The sequence below is a fragment of the Aplidium turbinatum genome, chromosome 2, assembly GCF_918807975.1.
Source record: "Aplidium turbinatum chromosome 2, kaAplTurb1.1, whole genome shotgun sequence".
NCBI classification, from domain to species: domain Eukaryota; kingdom Metazoa; phylum Chordata; class Ascidiacea; order Aplousobranchia; family Polyclinidae; genus Aplidium; species Aplidium turbinatum.
In genome coordinates, this window is record NC_137473.1 from 3,327,116 (window position 1) to 3,342,683 (window position 15,568).

Sequence of the window (15,568 nt, forward strand, 5' to 3'; positions counted from 1 at the left end):
CCCACACAAAGTTACAAACTGACGTTTTTCGCATGAGAAAATTGTTAATTTTTTCTCGCAACTGAGTATTGCAATGCGCATTTTTCAATTTTTTTCGAAAATCAGGCTCTTGGAAAACACTTGCAGACTAGGCTACAGGTCTGGACTGCTAACCAACGTTGGACTTCTGTGCAATGATATCACGTTTGTTATTTCATTTGATAAGCAAGTTCGCGTTATTTATTACATCACAAGTAAATATCTTTACAAAACAAACATACAGTACAATAATCTTCGTAAGAATTGCTGGTCATCTCTCGTGGCGGTTTCTTTCCTGGAAAAACAAAGCGCTTGGTCTCGATACACGGGCCATGCATCGAGACCCGCTTCTCGTTGCTTTCTAAGCTACAGATTGTTGCTGGATTTATTTTAGCACTGAGCCAGACATCTGCGTTTTCGTGGCCAGGTTCAAGACATAACGGGAAGTAGGTTTACCTTGAAAGATTTCCTTGTGTGGGAGATGATGCAGAACCACAGGTAGAGGCAGCAAAGAAAAGAACAAATACAAAAAGTAAATCACCAACATAAAGCTGCTGTTATTTCCAGTTGATGTGACGTTTAGATGCGTTGCCACAACTACAAAATAGCGGCAGTTCTTGAATTAAAAACAAAATGACAAAGCCATCCAACGCCAACGCTGATTGGGACTGTGACGTCATAATTCACTCCCACTCCTCCCAGCCATCAATCTCCTCCTGAAAATAAAGATCCGGATGAGAGATGCTGCTTCCGATGGCCATGGATGGTGGGCCTCTTTCAGCCGTCCGGAGACAAGAGAGGTAGCTCATGAGCACCACAAGGGTTGTTAAAGGGGATAATTCGGCCCCGTGCTTTGCCATTAACTAATAAAACTTTTCTGCTTTTAGTGAACCACCCAGCAAACTGTCCACTTGAGACCGTGCTTTGCCAGTCCTACACCCCGATTCCGGACGGTAAGTTTCCGGCCTTTAAAATTAGTTCAAAAGTACCCCATGGACCCCACATGAGCATCACAATTCACTGCTGCTGCTCAAGGTTAAATGCAAACCAGCGAGGTGATCTCACAGGGGAGATCGCTTGAAGGACGGCAATGGGTATCGGTGAATACCACCCTTTCGTTCTTGACCCATATCTGCGAATTACCGCACTCATCACTTGCTTCATCGTTAAAACAAATGCAGATTCATACCAACGAGCTCTTTCAATGGCCATGCATTATTGACATTGATGACGTGATGATTAAAAGCTGCTTGTGCCAATTTGACACGTCATCAAACTCACCGGGTTAGCATCGGTCTCCTGAAGCGCCTCATTGATCTCATCTTCAGTCATGTCCAGATCGAATTCCTTCTCCCAACTATCAGAACTCGTGCCGCTAGATGGCTCTAAAGAGTCAGTTAATACATGAACGTGGCGCGTCCAAATTAAAGTAGGTACCCACTGTGCGGCTTAGCAACACTTACAATAAAGACACGCATCTATGCGTTAATAGTGCAAAATGGCAATCCCTTTGTTATGATGCAACAACCCACTCTAGCTTGTATAAACAATGTTTGAAATTTGTTGACATTTTTCGGAAAGATTTCACAGCTTTTTCATAAATGCCAGAAGTCAAGCAAGACCAGTCTCTGCATATTCTAGTTGTATGAAAGTTTAATTTAAACCTTAAATTTCAAAATTCTAATCCATTGGATCACTTACCTTTACTGGGAGGGATGCTCTCTTTTGGAGGGGAGGCTGATGCTGGGGAGGGATCTTCTTTCGTAGCAGAATTTGCTGGGGGTAACCTGTCTTCAGTAGCTGGAGAGTTGGGAATAACTACCCCACCATCAGGAGTTGGGGGGTCAGATGTAAGTGGAGCGGCCTCATCGGTTGAGGGTTGGCAAGAGGGTGACATGTCTTTAGATTGAGCCCCTTCACCCACTTCCTGGGAGCCGTTTGCGTTTATCCCGACGACTTGGGTTTCAACCTCTGGTGCAGAATCGTTCGTTCGCGAAGCTTCGTCCCCGGGCGCGTTGCACGTAATTGGATCGCTTGGTTTAGATTCGTCGCATTTTGGCGCCGTCTGTGTTACGTCATCAACATGAGCGCTATTCGGTGACGTGTCTGCTGCATCATCAGAAGTTACACTGGCTTTTGGTAATGTATCCTTTCCGGTAGAAGCGGGCAACGTCTGATCGCTGACGTCATAATCATCTATCAAAACAACAGCGAGATTAGTTTTTAAAGCGTTGTTCAACCAGGGACGTAGGCTAGGTGGAGCTTGGGTGGGCAATCGACCCCTCAAAATTTTATCTTGCGTCTCAAAAAATGTTTTTCTACTAAAATTTTCCAGCTACGCCGCTGACTTCAATGGCCTCTAAACTCAAAGCATGTTTTACAACGTGTATTTCAACAGACATGGTTTTCGACAGGCTGTCATAGCTTGCATGGGAGACATTGAGGAGCGCAATAAACCAAACAAACAAACTGAGAAGGCAACCAACGGTAAAGTGCAACAATAATCAAACCGTCATCGTCCCAAACCAGTTCCGTATCTTCCTGAGCGCGCTCCATCAATCTCGCTCGTCGCTCCTCCGCCTGGGAAGAGGATGCATAATTTAACATGATTGTTATCGGAGCAAGAACCTACGCGGCTCCTCCAACGTGTGATAGGAATGTTTATTGTTTATCCTCATAATAAAATTATCATTCTTCCCGTGTGTCCGGAATCAAGGCCATGTTGATATCCTCAGCTAAAGAAACTGCTTTGGAAGCTTAATCACAATTCGGATCGTTTTGAACAATATTGTCACCAGCCCGGTCAATCAGAACAGATACCCACCTTTTCTAGTTCAGCTTTCTTGTAAAAGTATCTCGTCCAAAAGTCAACGTGAGAGACGGCTTCTGGCACCAGCTTTGTGTAGAGCGACCTCACCTGCAAGGACATCACGTGAAAATGTACATGCTGAACAAATCACTAAGCAACTTCGCGAAGGCGAGATCGTGATATGACCAGCGTACTCGTACCCCCTCCTGTCTGTGACGTCACATCACGGTTGCATTCCCATCAGGAAAACACATGTCGGTGCCGCACTCTGAGCGTTCGGTGGACGCAACGGCGTGTAACAGAACAAATGCAACAACGGCCTGAAGTTGAGATCGGGAGAAGGTTTCAGGCTGCTACTCTACAAGCTTCCCATACAGCAGCGTGCCCCAATTTGTCGTTTTCAAACAGACATCACACGACAAACTATGAAGACTAACTGGTATGGAACTGTCATTTTATTTAGTTGCTCTTCACTAAACTGAATAAAAAAAAAAATTCATCGTTGTGTTGCCACAAAGGAACTTACCTCCTTGAAATCGAGCATGAGGAGGGATAGTTCTTCCTTCTTCCTGTCCAAGTTGAAAGATTCCAACCAGTGGCTGAATTCAACTAAATCTAAGGAAATAAAGAAACGGGTTAAACACGTGGAAACAGCATTGGAAACACCTCTCGTCAAAACTTACTCACATGGTTAGTTAATTATTACACGATCTTACCGTCTTTGCCCCCCATTGCGAGGGTTCGACATATTTAAGACTCTAACTTTGCATGAGAGATCCTGTCCTAACAAAAACTAACAAATCGCCAGTCTATGTTGGTTTGCCAGCATCGACCCTGCAGTAGGGTGATTCAAAAAAAAAAATTTTTTTTTTTCATCATTCTCACCCCTTAGATATGTGATGCATCATGCAAAAACATGTATTCCAAAAGATTTTTGAAATCAGACAACATTTAGAGGTGGCACAGCCCATGCAAAATTTTCATAGTTTTCCTATATGCGATACACTACCATCGTCTTGACCAGGACCAGAGAAATTGTTAATCAAGATGCTAAGTGTAGAATACGGTATGTCAAAAACTGGGTAAGTATTACAAGTACATGGCAGTAATTTCATAAACCAGAAGAAAGAGTGCCTGAAAAAGTCATCACCTGGTCTTGCAGTTGCGTTAGATCGCACATGGGTCACTGACAGGAGATCCGTGTATATATCAGCAGAAACAGTGGCGGGGGTGGGTGAAGACCCTACTCAATTCAGGCTAAGTTCTTCTACCATATCGACAAAAGTATCGACTAGACATTATGAATGAAATAAAAGATCAGTTCCATTCTAATGATTCTAAAACAGTGCTATGGGATGGCAAGCTCCTCGAAGATCTGATAGGCAAGCAGCATGTGAAACGTTTACCAATACCAGTTTCCGGTCACAGCATTTCCAAGCTTCTCTGGGTACCGAAACTTGCTTCAGGAACTGGAGACATGATGGCAACTGCTGTTTTTAATGCATTTGAAGAATGGGAAGTTAGTGCGAAAGTGAGGGCCATGTGCTTTGACACCACTGCCTCCAACACCGGCCAACACGCTGGTCGCTGGTGCATGCATTCTTTTGGAGCAGAAACTTGGGAAAAGTTTGCTTCACTTTGCTTGCAGATATCACATTATGAAACTTATTTTGAAAGACACATTTGGAACAAAATCTGGCATGTCCTCTGCTCCAGACATAAGCCTCTTCAAGCGGTTTCACGAAAAATGGAACTTTATTGATCAATCCAATTACCAACCAGGCCCAACTGATGCACATGTCAATAACTTCATCTAGCCAGTTTGTGCAGATCTGTTGACATTTGCAAATGAACAATTGTCTAAAAGACACCCACGAGATGATTACCGAGACCTGCTGGAATTGCTTATAACTTTTTTAGGAGAACAACTTCACAATGGGGTTGCCTTCCGCTGTTCAGGTGCATTCCACCATGCTCGATGGATGTCAAGCCCAAGGTATTGTACTGTTACAAGATTTGGCTTTTTTACAGCCAATTTAAGCTGCCTAAGAAAGAAGATACTGGACTTCCAGATCTATGTCTCTTTGCTTCATTAGTACATACATGTGAAAGCATGGATTACTTGAATTTTGCCAGGTGAGGCTCCACGACAAGATCTTAATTTAATGAAATAGCTCTTAGTCTAAGGGTATAAACATATCTGCTCAGTTCTTTCAAAAGCTACTTCAAATAAACTTTCACACCACATATGTTACATGTCAGAAGAATTAGTGGTTCTGGCTTTTTTGATACCTCGGTGAGCTTGGAAACCAAGAGGAAAATGATGAGCTCTCTCAGAATGCAACAAAACCTGGAGGGCACAAAACAACCTCCGTCCAGAATTGCTGAAAAAGAGCTGCAGGACTTTGTGTCAAAAGACACTATGGAAATTTTCCATAAGCTTGACATTCCACATGAGCTCCTTTCATTAGATCCGACTAGTTGGGGTGACAGAGATGATTATGCCAAAGCTAAAACACAGGTGCTGGCTCTAAAAGTGGTTACGGTAACGATCATGTCGAACGAGGTGTGACCCTGGTACAGCGGTTTAACAAGCTGCTTTCGAATACTGAAGAGCAATTTCAGTTTCTTCTTCAGTGACTGAGCAACAAAAAAACTTTCCAGATAGTGGAAGAAAACCATTGTGAGACAGATTGAAAAACCCTAATGTGCATAAACTTTGTGATAACCACTGAACACATTCTACATTACAAAATAACATTTCTGCATTCATTGAATCTTTGTAAATATTTGATGACTTTTAAAGACAGTGTTTTTGATATTTATCAAGTATTATTGATGCAACAAAAATGCGAATTTTTTGTTGTTTGTTTTGTGTGTGTTAACTTGTCAGGCTGTATTCAAGCTTTATATAGTTTTTTTAGCATGTATTTGTGTTTTAGGTGTTGTTCTTCCTTTGTGAAATATTGTGAATCAGTAAATCCACCATTTCAATGACATAATAATATTTTATGTTATTTTTTAATAAATTTCATCCAATTTGCAAAAATTGAAACTGGATGTGCCACCACTAATCCTTTAGGTAGGACATAAAATTTTTTATGTATCATATTATTGCTTTACTCATCACACTTTTAGGGGGTGAGAGTTAAAAATTTCAAAAAAAAATTTTTTTTCATGGATTTTGAATCACCCTACCCTGCAGCCTTAGTCTGCTCGTGCATGGCTTGTGTTGTTGAAAGTTTTTCAAATTTCCAGCCCAATTACTACCCATTGAAAATACAGTAGTTGAATATTATACGCAGCGATAGTTGAAAAATGCCGTAAACTCATCAAAGCATCTTATTTTCATATGAAGCAGATTAAACATTAATGCTGACTCGGATCATGTAGTTTGAAACGAATAAAAAATCCAACAAATTGAAAGTAGTCAGGCAGTGCCCAGGAAGATTCTTCTCAATAACGGTAAATCTAACTGCGATGCTTGCTAAAATGCCAAATGACAGACCAGACACCGTGGATTCAAAGACAATCAGTCTTGTCATCGGCACATGCGTATTTTGTTGAGAGGAGGATTGAGTTAAGAATATGGCGGAAATACTTTCAACATCACTAGCGGCGGGAGACTTCAAGAAAACTAAGCGCACGACATGCGGATGGCAACGCTACTTTCCAGTTCCAACGAACCAATAGATGGTAGAGATTCTCAAGGCATTGCAACCAATGAAATGCATCAAATTTATATGAACCTGATCGAGTTTGCCCATGCAAAGGGTGGTAATGCCTATCGAAGTTACCATTACCACCATATCGAAGAAGAAGTATGTCACCACACCACCCATACTTGCCACGGTGGCGGTAAGCATGAGGCCGAGGCGGCTTGGCTTGACACACAAGATTTACTGTAACACATTACGGTAAAGCGACATTACCTTTCGGTTTGTATTAATATTCTGTCAACTTACTGTCGGGTTCGTTACAATAGGTGGCGGGGGACGTCTGCAGTGTGAACAGCCGAGCCTGGAAATGAAAAGCAAGTTAATAGTTTGTAATCACTGTAGTAGGTTCGCAAAGAGAAAATTATTTCTTATAGAAATATTTATATTATTCATGATACTGTATTAGATATTACTACTCCTGATATTATAAAATTATTCCTGGCAGAAGATACATTATTTTATAAAATTGTAGAAGAAAATTTAAAGCTCTTCAATAAAATTATTCCACGGCGAAGAACGGCACTAACATCAAATAGGTTAAGAGCAGTTTCAGTTTTTAACAAAGTCAACACGTTGTTGGGTTCATGGATCAACTGGTGGTGAGCTAGGGGTGACGTTGCTCTGTTTCATTGACTATAGAAGACATTTAATCACTGAATAGCAATAGCTGACAACGGTGTCTAAATGACCATGGTACTGATGAGGCCCCAGGCCCGCATAAGCGAAGCAGCTACATCTAAGCAAACTAATAGTAAAATAATAAGTGTACGGTGATGTATTAATCGAAAAATCTCAAACTTGGCGCTTCATTGCCTCCAACCCTCGACTAAATCAAGAAAATTAATGACAATGAACCTAATTCTACTGCACATAAAACTGATGCATGGAGTTGATTTTGCAGTCTTTGCTGCACTTCCACAACATTAACCTTGCACTGTTGGAAACTTTTGAACCATTACACCAGCGCTATCTTAGCGGGAACATGAAACTCCGAAAACAGAGCTGTGATATGTCCGCTGTCCAGTCTGCTTCAAACCAATGTTCATTACGAGGGGTTTGTTACAATGTCGTTACGCACAAGACTTACCTCTGAAGGTGACATCACCTTTACGCCGGATGACGTCCCAAGGTACATGGTGGCATCCCGGTTTTCTAAAAGAGAAATTAAAACTATAAGCGGTCGCTCCAGTTTGAGCTTAATCCAAAATATGTAAACTTAAAAGTTATTTCTTGAGTGGATTATGTTTTACTACACCAGTGTTGTTTTCCGCAGTCAGTAGCTTTAGACTGAAGCAGGAGTGTGGTAAAATCAGAATTTAAACCACGTCTCAATATTTCATTAAACTCAAGCCAGTCACGAAAAGCTGGAGTTACAACTCAACTTAAAACAGATAAATTTGTTAGGCAAGTTAGTGCTGGTCAGTGCGAGCTCAAGTAATGTCGCTCACAGATGAGACGAGTTTTTACAATGCAAGATGCGCATTGAACGGTGTTGATTTGAAAGATACATTTTAAACAATGCAATCTTGAACCATCGTCTACCGCCTTTTATAAGCGGACATGCTGCATAGTTAGTTCAGTTATTCTAACAAAACCTGCTGGCTATGCTTTAGCAAAAACTTGCTGGACATAAAAGACCATCGATTGTTGATGATAGTATGTAAACATTAAACTGCTACGTGTGAGTCACTTTTGTGACGTAACAGAGGTTCCTGTGCACTGACCGTCATCTTCCGGGGGGATGGGGGTGACGTGGTGGACCACCTTGCCGAGGAATCCGCTGATGGAGCTGGTCACCGCCTTCGTCGCGCTCGATGCCTCGTCCATGTTCACCTGTCAATGCGCATTGTCACGTAACACAAACGCACTGTGGCTAGGAATGGTGCTGTTTGAAGAAGCACTCCTCACAAACTCATACCATTATTATGTAGTTTGTGAAGTTACCCTTAGGCTTAGATGCTCTGCTCTATTACCAGGCTAACATAACTTGGGCAAAGTATCTTTTATCGAAAATACACAAGGTCTGTGTATTGACATGACAACAAAAATTGGCCGCTCCCCAGCAGCTTCTCCGTACAATCCGAACAAACGCTGACACGCTGTCGCTGAGGTGGAAGACGATAAAATTTTGGCATCAGAGTGAAACGTTCAAATGAAATAGCTAAAGTTGACGACTTTAGTGCCAAGATGAGCGGAATTTTAATGCCCTTTACAAAATTAGAATTGTGGGTCACTGATTGATATCTGGGCACTTTTTCCAGATCCATAAAAAATACTAAACAAGTTGTTTGCTGCTGACCAGTCAGGTCCCAAATACACAAACTAGAAACGTCAATGGCAACCTGAATATTGAGTTGGTCTTTCATGGAGGTGGCAGTGTCGGCAACTAACTTGGAGGTGTCGTTCTTCACGGTCTGTGTGAACTCCTTCATATCACGAACGATGAATTCATTCGTTTCAGCAAGCTGCAAAAACCGGGATAATTATATGTGAACGTATATCATATGAATGATCATATGTGAGCGTCAAACAATCACGCAACATTACGCCGAAGCTCAGGTGGAGATACAACAATATAGATAGAAGTTGCCATGAAAGAAATGGAGACTGAGTGTGATATTGTCAAAATAAAAGTCTAATGGTGTTCTTCTTCTTGCTTATGAGGCAGCAATTCAGGCAACATCCCCCAATTGTTGCAACCAGTGCAGTGTCTTCATATCAAGGTCTATGAGATCCACATGCTCTTCAGGTCGAACACTGGACAATGATTCATGATGTGCTGTTTGAGGTTACCCACAGACGCAGGCTGGTAAGTCACACAAATCCCAGGAAAGCAATGATGTTGTGTATTTTCTTTTCCACATGACAATCATTGCTACTACTAAAAAAATATTTTTACTGAAAATCTACGCAACTTGATACAAGGTGTTCATAATAATGCATCTTACTTTTTGTTTGGCAGTGTCATAAAAGGACCCCCACCATGTCGATAACCCACTTGGGGCCGCTACTGAGTCCTCTTCTTCATCACTGAAATATATTACATTGTGAGTTGAACTAACAAAATATTATTGCAAGTAGGCTAATCAGTAAAAATACTTTAGGATAAACTTTTCAAAATCTGTTAGATAACATAAAGCAGGCAGCAAGCGTTGAGTAAATTTAAGTTACAGTATACTGTTCAAGTAAGCTACCATTTAAGACAAGCATTATTAAATGTGTACCAATATGTATGACTTTCATCTATCATACAATATAAAAACTACAATATTTTTTCATACCCTTTCTCAGCCATGATGATTGATGGAATTAAGCTTTGTACTTTCCAGTTTACAGATATCCTGATAGGTTTGTAAGCAATAAAGACATATCAACGTATGACAAACACATAACACAAATCTACAACAAAACACATCATTTGATGAAAATATTAGAGAAAACATTCTAAGCGAATATAAAGCGCATGGAAATGAACAACCCTCAGCTATTCTAGCAAAGCACAATATAGCCTCCTTGCAAAGTTTGGTACAGATAGTTGGAAATACATCTGTGAAGCACAGTTTAGCAAAAAATGTAGCATAACATTAGTTTTGAAGTGGGCTATTGCAAAGTTCGGACATTGGCACAACACAGTGCGGTTAAATTTTCAGTCCAAGTGGACAACAACAATATTAAAAACTAATGTTGGATGATGTAAATGTAATCAAGTACTTTTTCACAATCAAGCTGGTCCACAGTATACATATATATACAAAAACAAGCATTTGCAAAAATAACTAGATTTATATTTTGTTAATACAAAATTAAAAAATTGTTCCTTTACGAAACGTCAGCAGCAAAGTTTGAACTGTAAAGAATTGTAGAAATGTGCAAGAATAACATGATGAGAATTTTGCATGTCAACGAAGTAAAAATTTGAAGATTTATGTATATATTGTAATTGTATATATAAATATATATATTTCGCGATTAAAAAAAATCATCTGTAGAAGAAGTTATTATGCACATGAATGTAGTATATACATTATACAATTATATATACATACAGTAGTGCAAATTATCATGGCGATGCACCAAAATATTATCAAAAGCAATGGTGAAGCACTCCAAATATGTTAAGTTGTTATGAACACAAAGCATTGAAAAATTGATGAAAAATTATTAAATTAATTCTACTAAACAATAAATGGTGGAGAGTGCAATTTGTGAAAAATAAATGTTTAATAAAGTTTCTTTATTAATATATATGATAGTAGAGATATGATAGATACCGATAGATATGATAAAGAAAAAAAAAACTAATAAAATTACTAAAGAAAACCAACAAAATGGAAATAAGAAAGTTTAACAAAGAAGATGTAATCATCTGAATTCGCAAGAACATAGATTTTGATTTTATCCTTAAGTAGTTTATTGAGCAATAAATGTTTTGCCAATACATTCCTACTTTGAAATAAATTCAAGTCATAACAAGTTCCCCTTCAGACAAATAAAATTAATAAAAATACTCATTGCCACAAGATTGGACAATTGGATAGAACAGTGGTTCCCAACCGGGGAGGAATTCCTCCCTAGGGAGGAATTTCATGAGTTCAGGGGAGGAATTTCAGTTATTGCCCGTTCGTGTGCAAGAGCTACCTTTAATAAGTTAATAGCTGTTTATTTGCTAATAAAATTCATACAAATATTACCCTAAAAGTGTTTCCAGAAAGCGCTATAATCCATTATTTTAGTGTAATTTTGCAAAAATTTTACGGGGGAGCATGCCCCCGGACCCCCCTACAATACGCGTGCCTTTGGCACGCTCTAACCCCCCACCAGTTTTATTGCTTCCCTTGCTCAACCCACCAGGATACGCCACTGCACATAAGGTAGCGATGTCTTTTATCAAACACTTTGTCGTTCTCTTCGATCCATCAAATATTTGGCCCCCCCCAAAAAAACATTTCTAGCTACGCCACTGGCCAACACCCTACTAAAAAACCTTCACATACCTTGGGTTCCGCTCGCGCAAAATGAGGATGATCGACACGATGGTTTTGAGAAGCCAAACCAAAAACTGGCTTATCCGGTAATTTTTATAGACCGCCGGCTGTGCGGTCCCTGATCCCGTTTTTACTTCCGATCGGAATGAGGAAAGAGTCTTAGAACCCTAACATAATGGTGTCTATTACAATCTGGGGGAATTGTAGAGAAACCATTTTAGTTAAAATTCTAGGGTTTCTAAAATTTAGGACTCCCTTTTTTGTTTTTAGTAATATGGGGAGGAATGAATAGTTCCAAAATAGGCAAAGGGAGGAACGCAACAAAAAAGGTTGGGAACCACTGGGATAGAATGAAATAATAAGAAAGGTTAAAGGCAACTGCTAAGTGAAAAAAATAGTCACTCTCAGTGTAGTGCTAGTAGAAATTGGATGATGCTGATGGGTAACCAAATACCATACTATATACGTCTTTAATAAGATAGAATAACGAGCATGAGTAGTACAGTCTCTAAAATATAAAACCTTCTTTAGCACCTATTGTATATACTATTCGAAATTGTTTCTAAACTTTTCTGACAATAACATGGTATTTTACAATGGCAAAAAAACAAATTATTTGATCAACAGTAACTTGTATCAACGACACAGTAAGATAAAATTAATAAATGCAAATTGAAAGCAACAATACGCGTCACAAGATGAAGTATAATATCCACAAACTGTGCAAAGTGTGCATGTTACCAACAAGTGTTAAGTTTAAATTAAGACAGCTTGATCTATCAAATCATGCAATTTTTCTTGAACTTTCTCAGCAGAATGACAAACCTCCAATAACGCAGGGGACAAATTATCCAGTTTCAAATTCAAATTTTTACTCATTGCTGCTCCAAGACGATCCACAACTTTACGTAGCTGATTCTCTGGCGAATTACTTTGGGAATCCAAATCTTTTTCAAACCTTGCTGCATTTGTATCAGGAAGGCTTCCCTCTGGTGACACCCGCACATTAGCAGGTAGTCTGTCTTGACTTCTTGAAGGTTTCTCCCGTGTTTTCTGTTGTGATTCGCGAGGAGTAGAAGTATGCATGGCTTGAACATTGAAAGCTGAAGGATCCTCTACATTTTCATTTGAGACATAGGTTGAACCCAAGGAGGATTGGTCATCATAATCTTCAAGAGTGGGGGCAGGGTTGATGAAGTTGTCAGCAAAGACAACACATTTTAGGTTTTCAAGTTCAGCTTTCAGGCTTTGATTATGAAGTGTGACTGTATCTAGCTGACTCTGAAGCATAGCTCGATCCTCATCTCCACTTCTTGCTTTTTCATTTTGAGAAGTTTCAAGAAGGTGAACAGTTCCAGAAATTTTCTTATTCTCTCTTTTTAACTTTTTTACAAGTTTTTCTAAATTTACTTTTTCTTCTGCAGCAAGATGACTCACTTCTCCCAAGTCAGCAGATTCATTCAAGTTTTCTGCTGCACTTATCATGCAATCAGTAGGATCATCATCACGCTTTGCTTCCTTTTTATGAAATTTTGACAACTCTTGGGGATGGTAGAGATCTGTGCCTTCTTGGCTGATTGGCAGAAAACTTGAGGTTGCATTTTTATGCTTGTATCGTTTTGTAACAATATTACGAATTGTCCGAGCTAAGGCATTCATTTTTTCTTTACTTCCAGCAGGAAAGCAATATTCTTGTCGAGGATGATGAAGCTTATGAGATCGAACTGCAGTTTTTTGTGTTAAAAAACATGTTTGACATGAATCATAGTCAAGACATTTCAAACATTGAAAACGAAGGCCAACAATTGGTCGCATTTTGCAAGTTGCACATTCAATTTGATGAACAGACGATTTAGCCAAAATTAAGCGATGCATAGTTGGAAGCCAGACAATTGATTGTGGCTCTCGAAATAACCATTTTAAAAAGTGATGCATTGAAACCATTGCTCCCAGCACCCCTTCAAAGCAACTTTCAACCGCTGGATTGATCTTTCCAAAACTCCCTGATTCTCCAACAATTTCAGTGACATGGACCATGTGAGCAAGCAACAAGCCTGTTCTGCTGCGAGTTAGCATTCCAAGTGTTCCGGCATACAAAGCAAACAATTGCCGATATTTTGTTTGAAGCTCATCTTTTCCTAAAACCAGAAAAAACAAAACCACAGCTATTAGAGCAACCGTGTTTTCCTTTGCATCCTTGAATGCATCAAAGATTAACAGTGTCAAGAACTTGCTTATTTTTGCACTTTCAGGAAAGTTTTGAATGCCAGATAACTTTAACACACCACTTGTTATATCATGCAGCTGTTTGAATGTGACAACTTCTGAACTTATCATGTGGCCATACTCTTCTTCCTTGTTGATGTAATTCTTTGTGGAACTAAATACGGAAGAGCAGCTAATTTCATGGAGATGGAATATTTCTTGTAACTGGCATAGTTTTAATGAAGTGCGATATACACTATACCTCACATCACAATTGTCCGAGTTAATTTTTAAAATAACATTACTAAGGTCACGTCTGAGAGTTCCTATTCGTTCCATCTTCAAAATAATTAATATAGCTAAATAATTGTGAAAAAAATTATCAATCAACAGAATTTTCACAAACCAACAACGTCACTTACATAATCACCCGAGATAATAACATCTGAGATAATCACAATCTGCCCCAATAAGCTAAGTTACGGTAGTTAAGCGTTTAACTTTGTACATGAAGAAATCATACTACCGGTGACAAGCAGAACTAGTTCGACTCTCGGGGTGTGCGCCTAAGCAACGCGTCTTCAGAACGTGCTCTATTTGGTTTACCAAGTAGATGGAACAATTCACAAAAACGAGCAAAAATTTTATTTCATTCTATTTTTTTATTTCTATTTTATTTCATTCTATTTGTAATCAAGGTTTATGGATCAATAGGATTTCGATAAACTTGTACCTAAATACATTTACCATTAATAACTTTATAATTATCTGCATCTGACCACCTGTTTAAATAAAATGACACAAGAACAACTGAAGAACATTGTCAAAACAACACTAAAGGATGAAAATGTGTTGACAATAAAAAATTTAGCTGACAATTGTACTTTCATAGACTCAATTGTAAAGAAATTATATCAGCTCCTTTCTCAGGATGACAAGTTTAAACAATCAATATATGAAGCTGTAAAAATAGATTTTCAGAAAGACGTGGAAAAACAAAGTCAACAAATTAATAAAACTGCAAATGACGTCAAAATTGACATCAACAAACTGAAAGAAGAGCAAGAAAAGATTGAGCAATATTCTAGAAGAAACTGTCTCCTTTTTCATGGTATTCAAGTCAGCGAAAACGAAGACACGGATAAAAAAATTGAAGACTTTTGCAGCAACCATCTTGGTTTTGATGTTCGTAATCATGAGATAGACAGAAGCCACCGTCTAAAAGGCACACCAAAAAAAGTTGGAAAACCTCGCCCAATAATTGTAAAATTCACATCTCATAATGTGAAACATGAAATCTTTAGAAGAAAGAAAGCTCTTAAAGAAAAACAACTACTAATTACGGAATCGTTGACCCAGGAACGAATGAAAATAATCAATCAACTACAGAATGAAAAAATGAAAGGAAATATATATGCATATTGGACAATGGACGGTAATATTTTCTATTCAAAAGGTGAAGACAGAAGCAAAAGGTATTCTTTGTTGCCTTTTCAAACCCTTGCTCTCAATTAACTTTAATACTGTTACTGTATGCTACATTTAATCTTCGTATAATTATGTACTGTTTTAAAAGTTAAATGATGGTACAAGTTTTGATGAAATTGCCTTGACCAGTCCTGTTGAAGGTGCCATGCCCTTAAAGTACCCATGTAGTAAATGTTTCAAACCCTGTAAATCTAACCAAAACTCTTTATGCTGTGATGTCTGTAATGAATGGATACACTTAAAATGTACCTATATGAAATATGAAGACTTTGTGTCCCTTGGGGCTTCCACTGATCCATATTTTTGCTGTCAATGCTATCCAAATATGTTTCCTTTTACTTCAG

The 15,568-nt window shown here is 38.9% G+C and overlaps 2 protein-coding genes across 2 annotated transcripts; both read right to left on the bottom strand.

Annotated features, from left to right (window-relative positions):
- Positions 1–184: 184 nt before the first annotated feature.
- Positions 185–9,947, bottom strand: LOC145764660 (BSD domain-containing protein 1-like). The gene is made up of 12 exons (XM_082576306.1): positions 9,828–9,947; positions 9,495–9,576; positions 8,889–9,011; positions 8,271–8,379; positions 7,634–7,698; positions 6,793–6,847; positions 3,354–3,442; positions 2,843–2,935; positions 2,529–2,598; positions 1,720–2,214; positions 1,300–1,403; positions 185–734 (listed from the first exon to the last, which is right to left on the bottom strand). The coding sequence occupies exons 1-12, from the start codon at positions 9,839–9,841 to the stop codon at positions 702–704; spliced, it is 1,332 nt and encodes a 443-aa protein (XP_082432432.1). The 5' UTR covers positions 9,842–9,947; the 3' UTR covers positions 185–701.
- On the bottom strand, positions 9,945–14,075 carry LOC145785683 (dystrophin-like). Its single transcript, XM_082597377.1, has one exon. It carries the CDS (start codon positions 14,073–14,075, stop codon positions 12,288–12,290), a length of 1,788 nt encoding a protein of 595 aa, XP_082453503.1. The 3' UTR covers positions 9,945–12,287.
- Between the last annotated feature and the right edge of the window lie 1,493 nt (positions 14,076–15,568).

Coding starts and splice junctions, on each gene's coding strand:
- LOC145764660 (XM_082576306.1), bottom strand. Junction 8,380..8,888: donor AAGACCAACTCAATATTCAG/GTTGCCATTGAC, acceptor GCGCATTGACAG/GTGAACATGGACGAGGCATC. Junction 2,215..2,528: donor ACTGGTTTGGGACGATGACG/GTTTGATTATTG, acceptor TTGTTTTGATAG/ATGATTATGACGTCAGCGAT.
- LOC145785683 (XM_082597377.1), bottom strand. CDS start 14,075: ATGGAACGAATAGGAACTCTCAGACGTGACCTTAGTAATGTTATTTTA.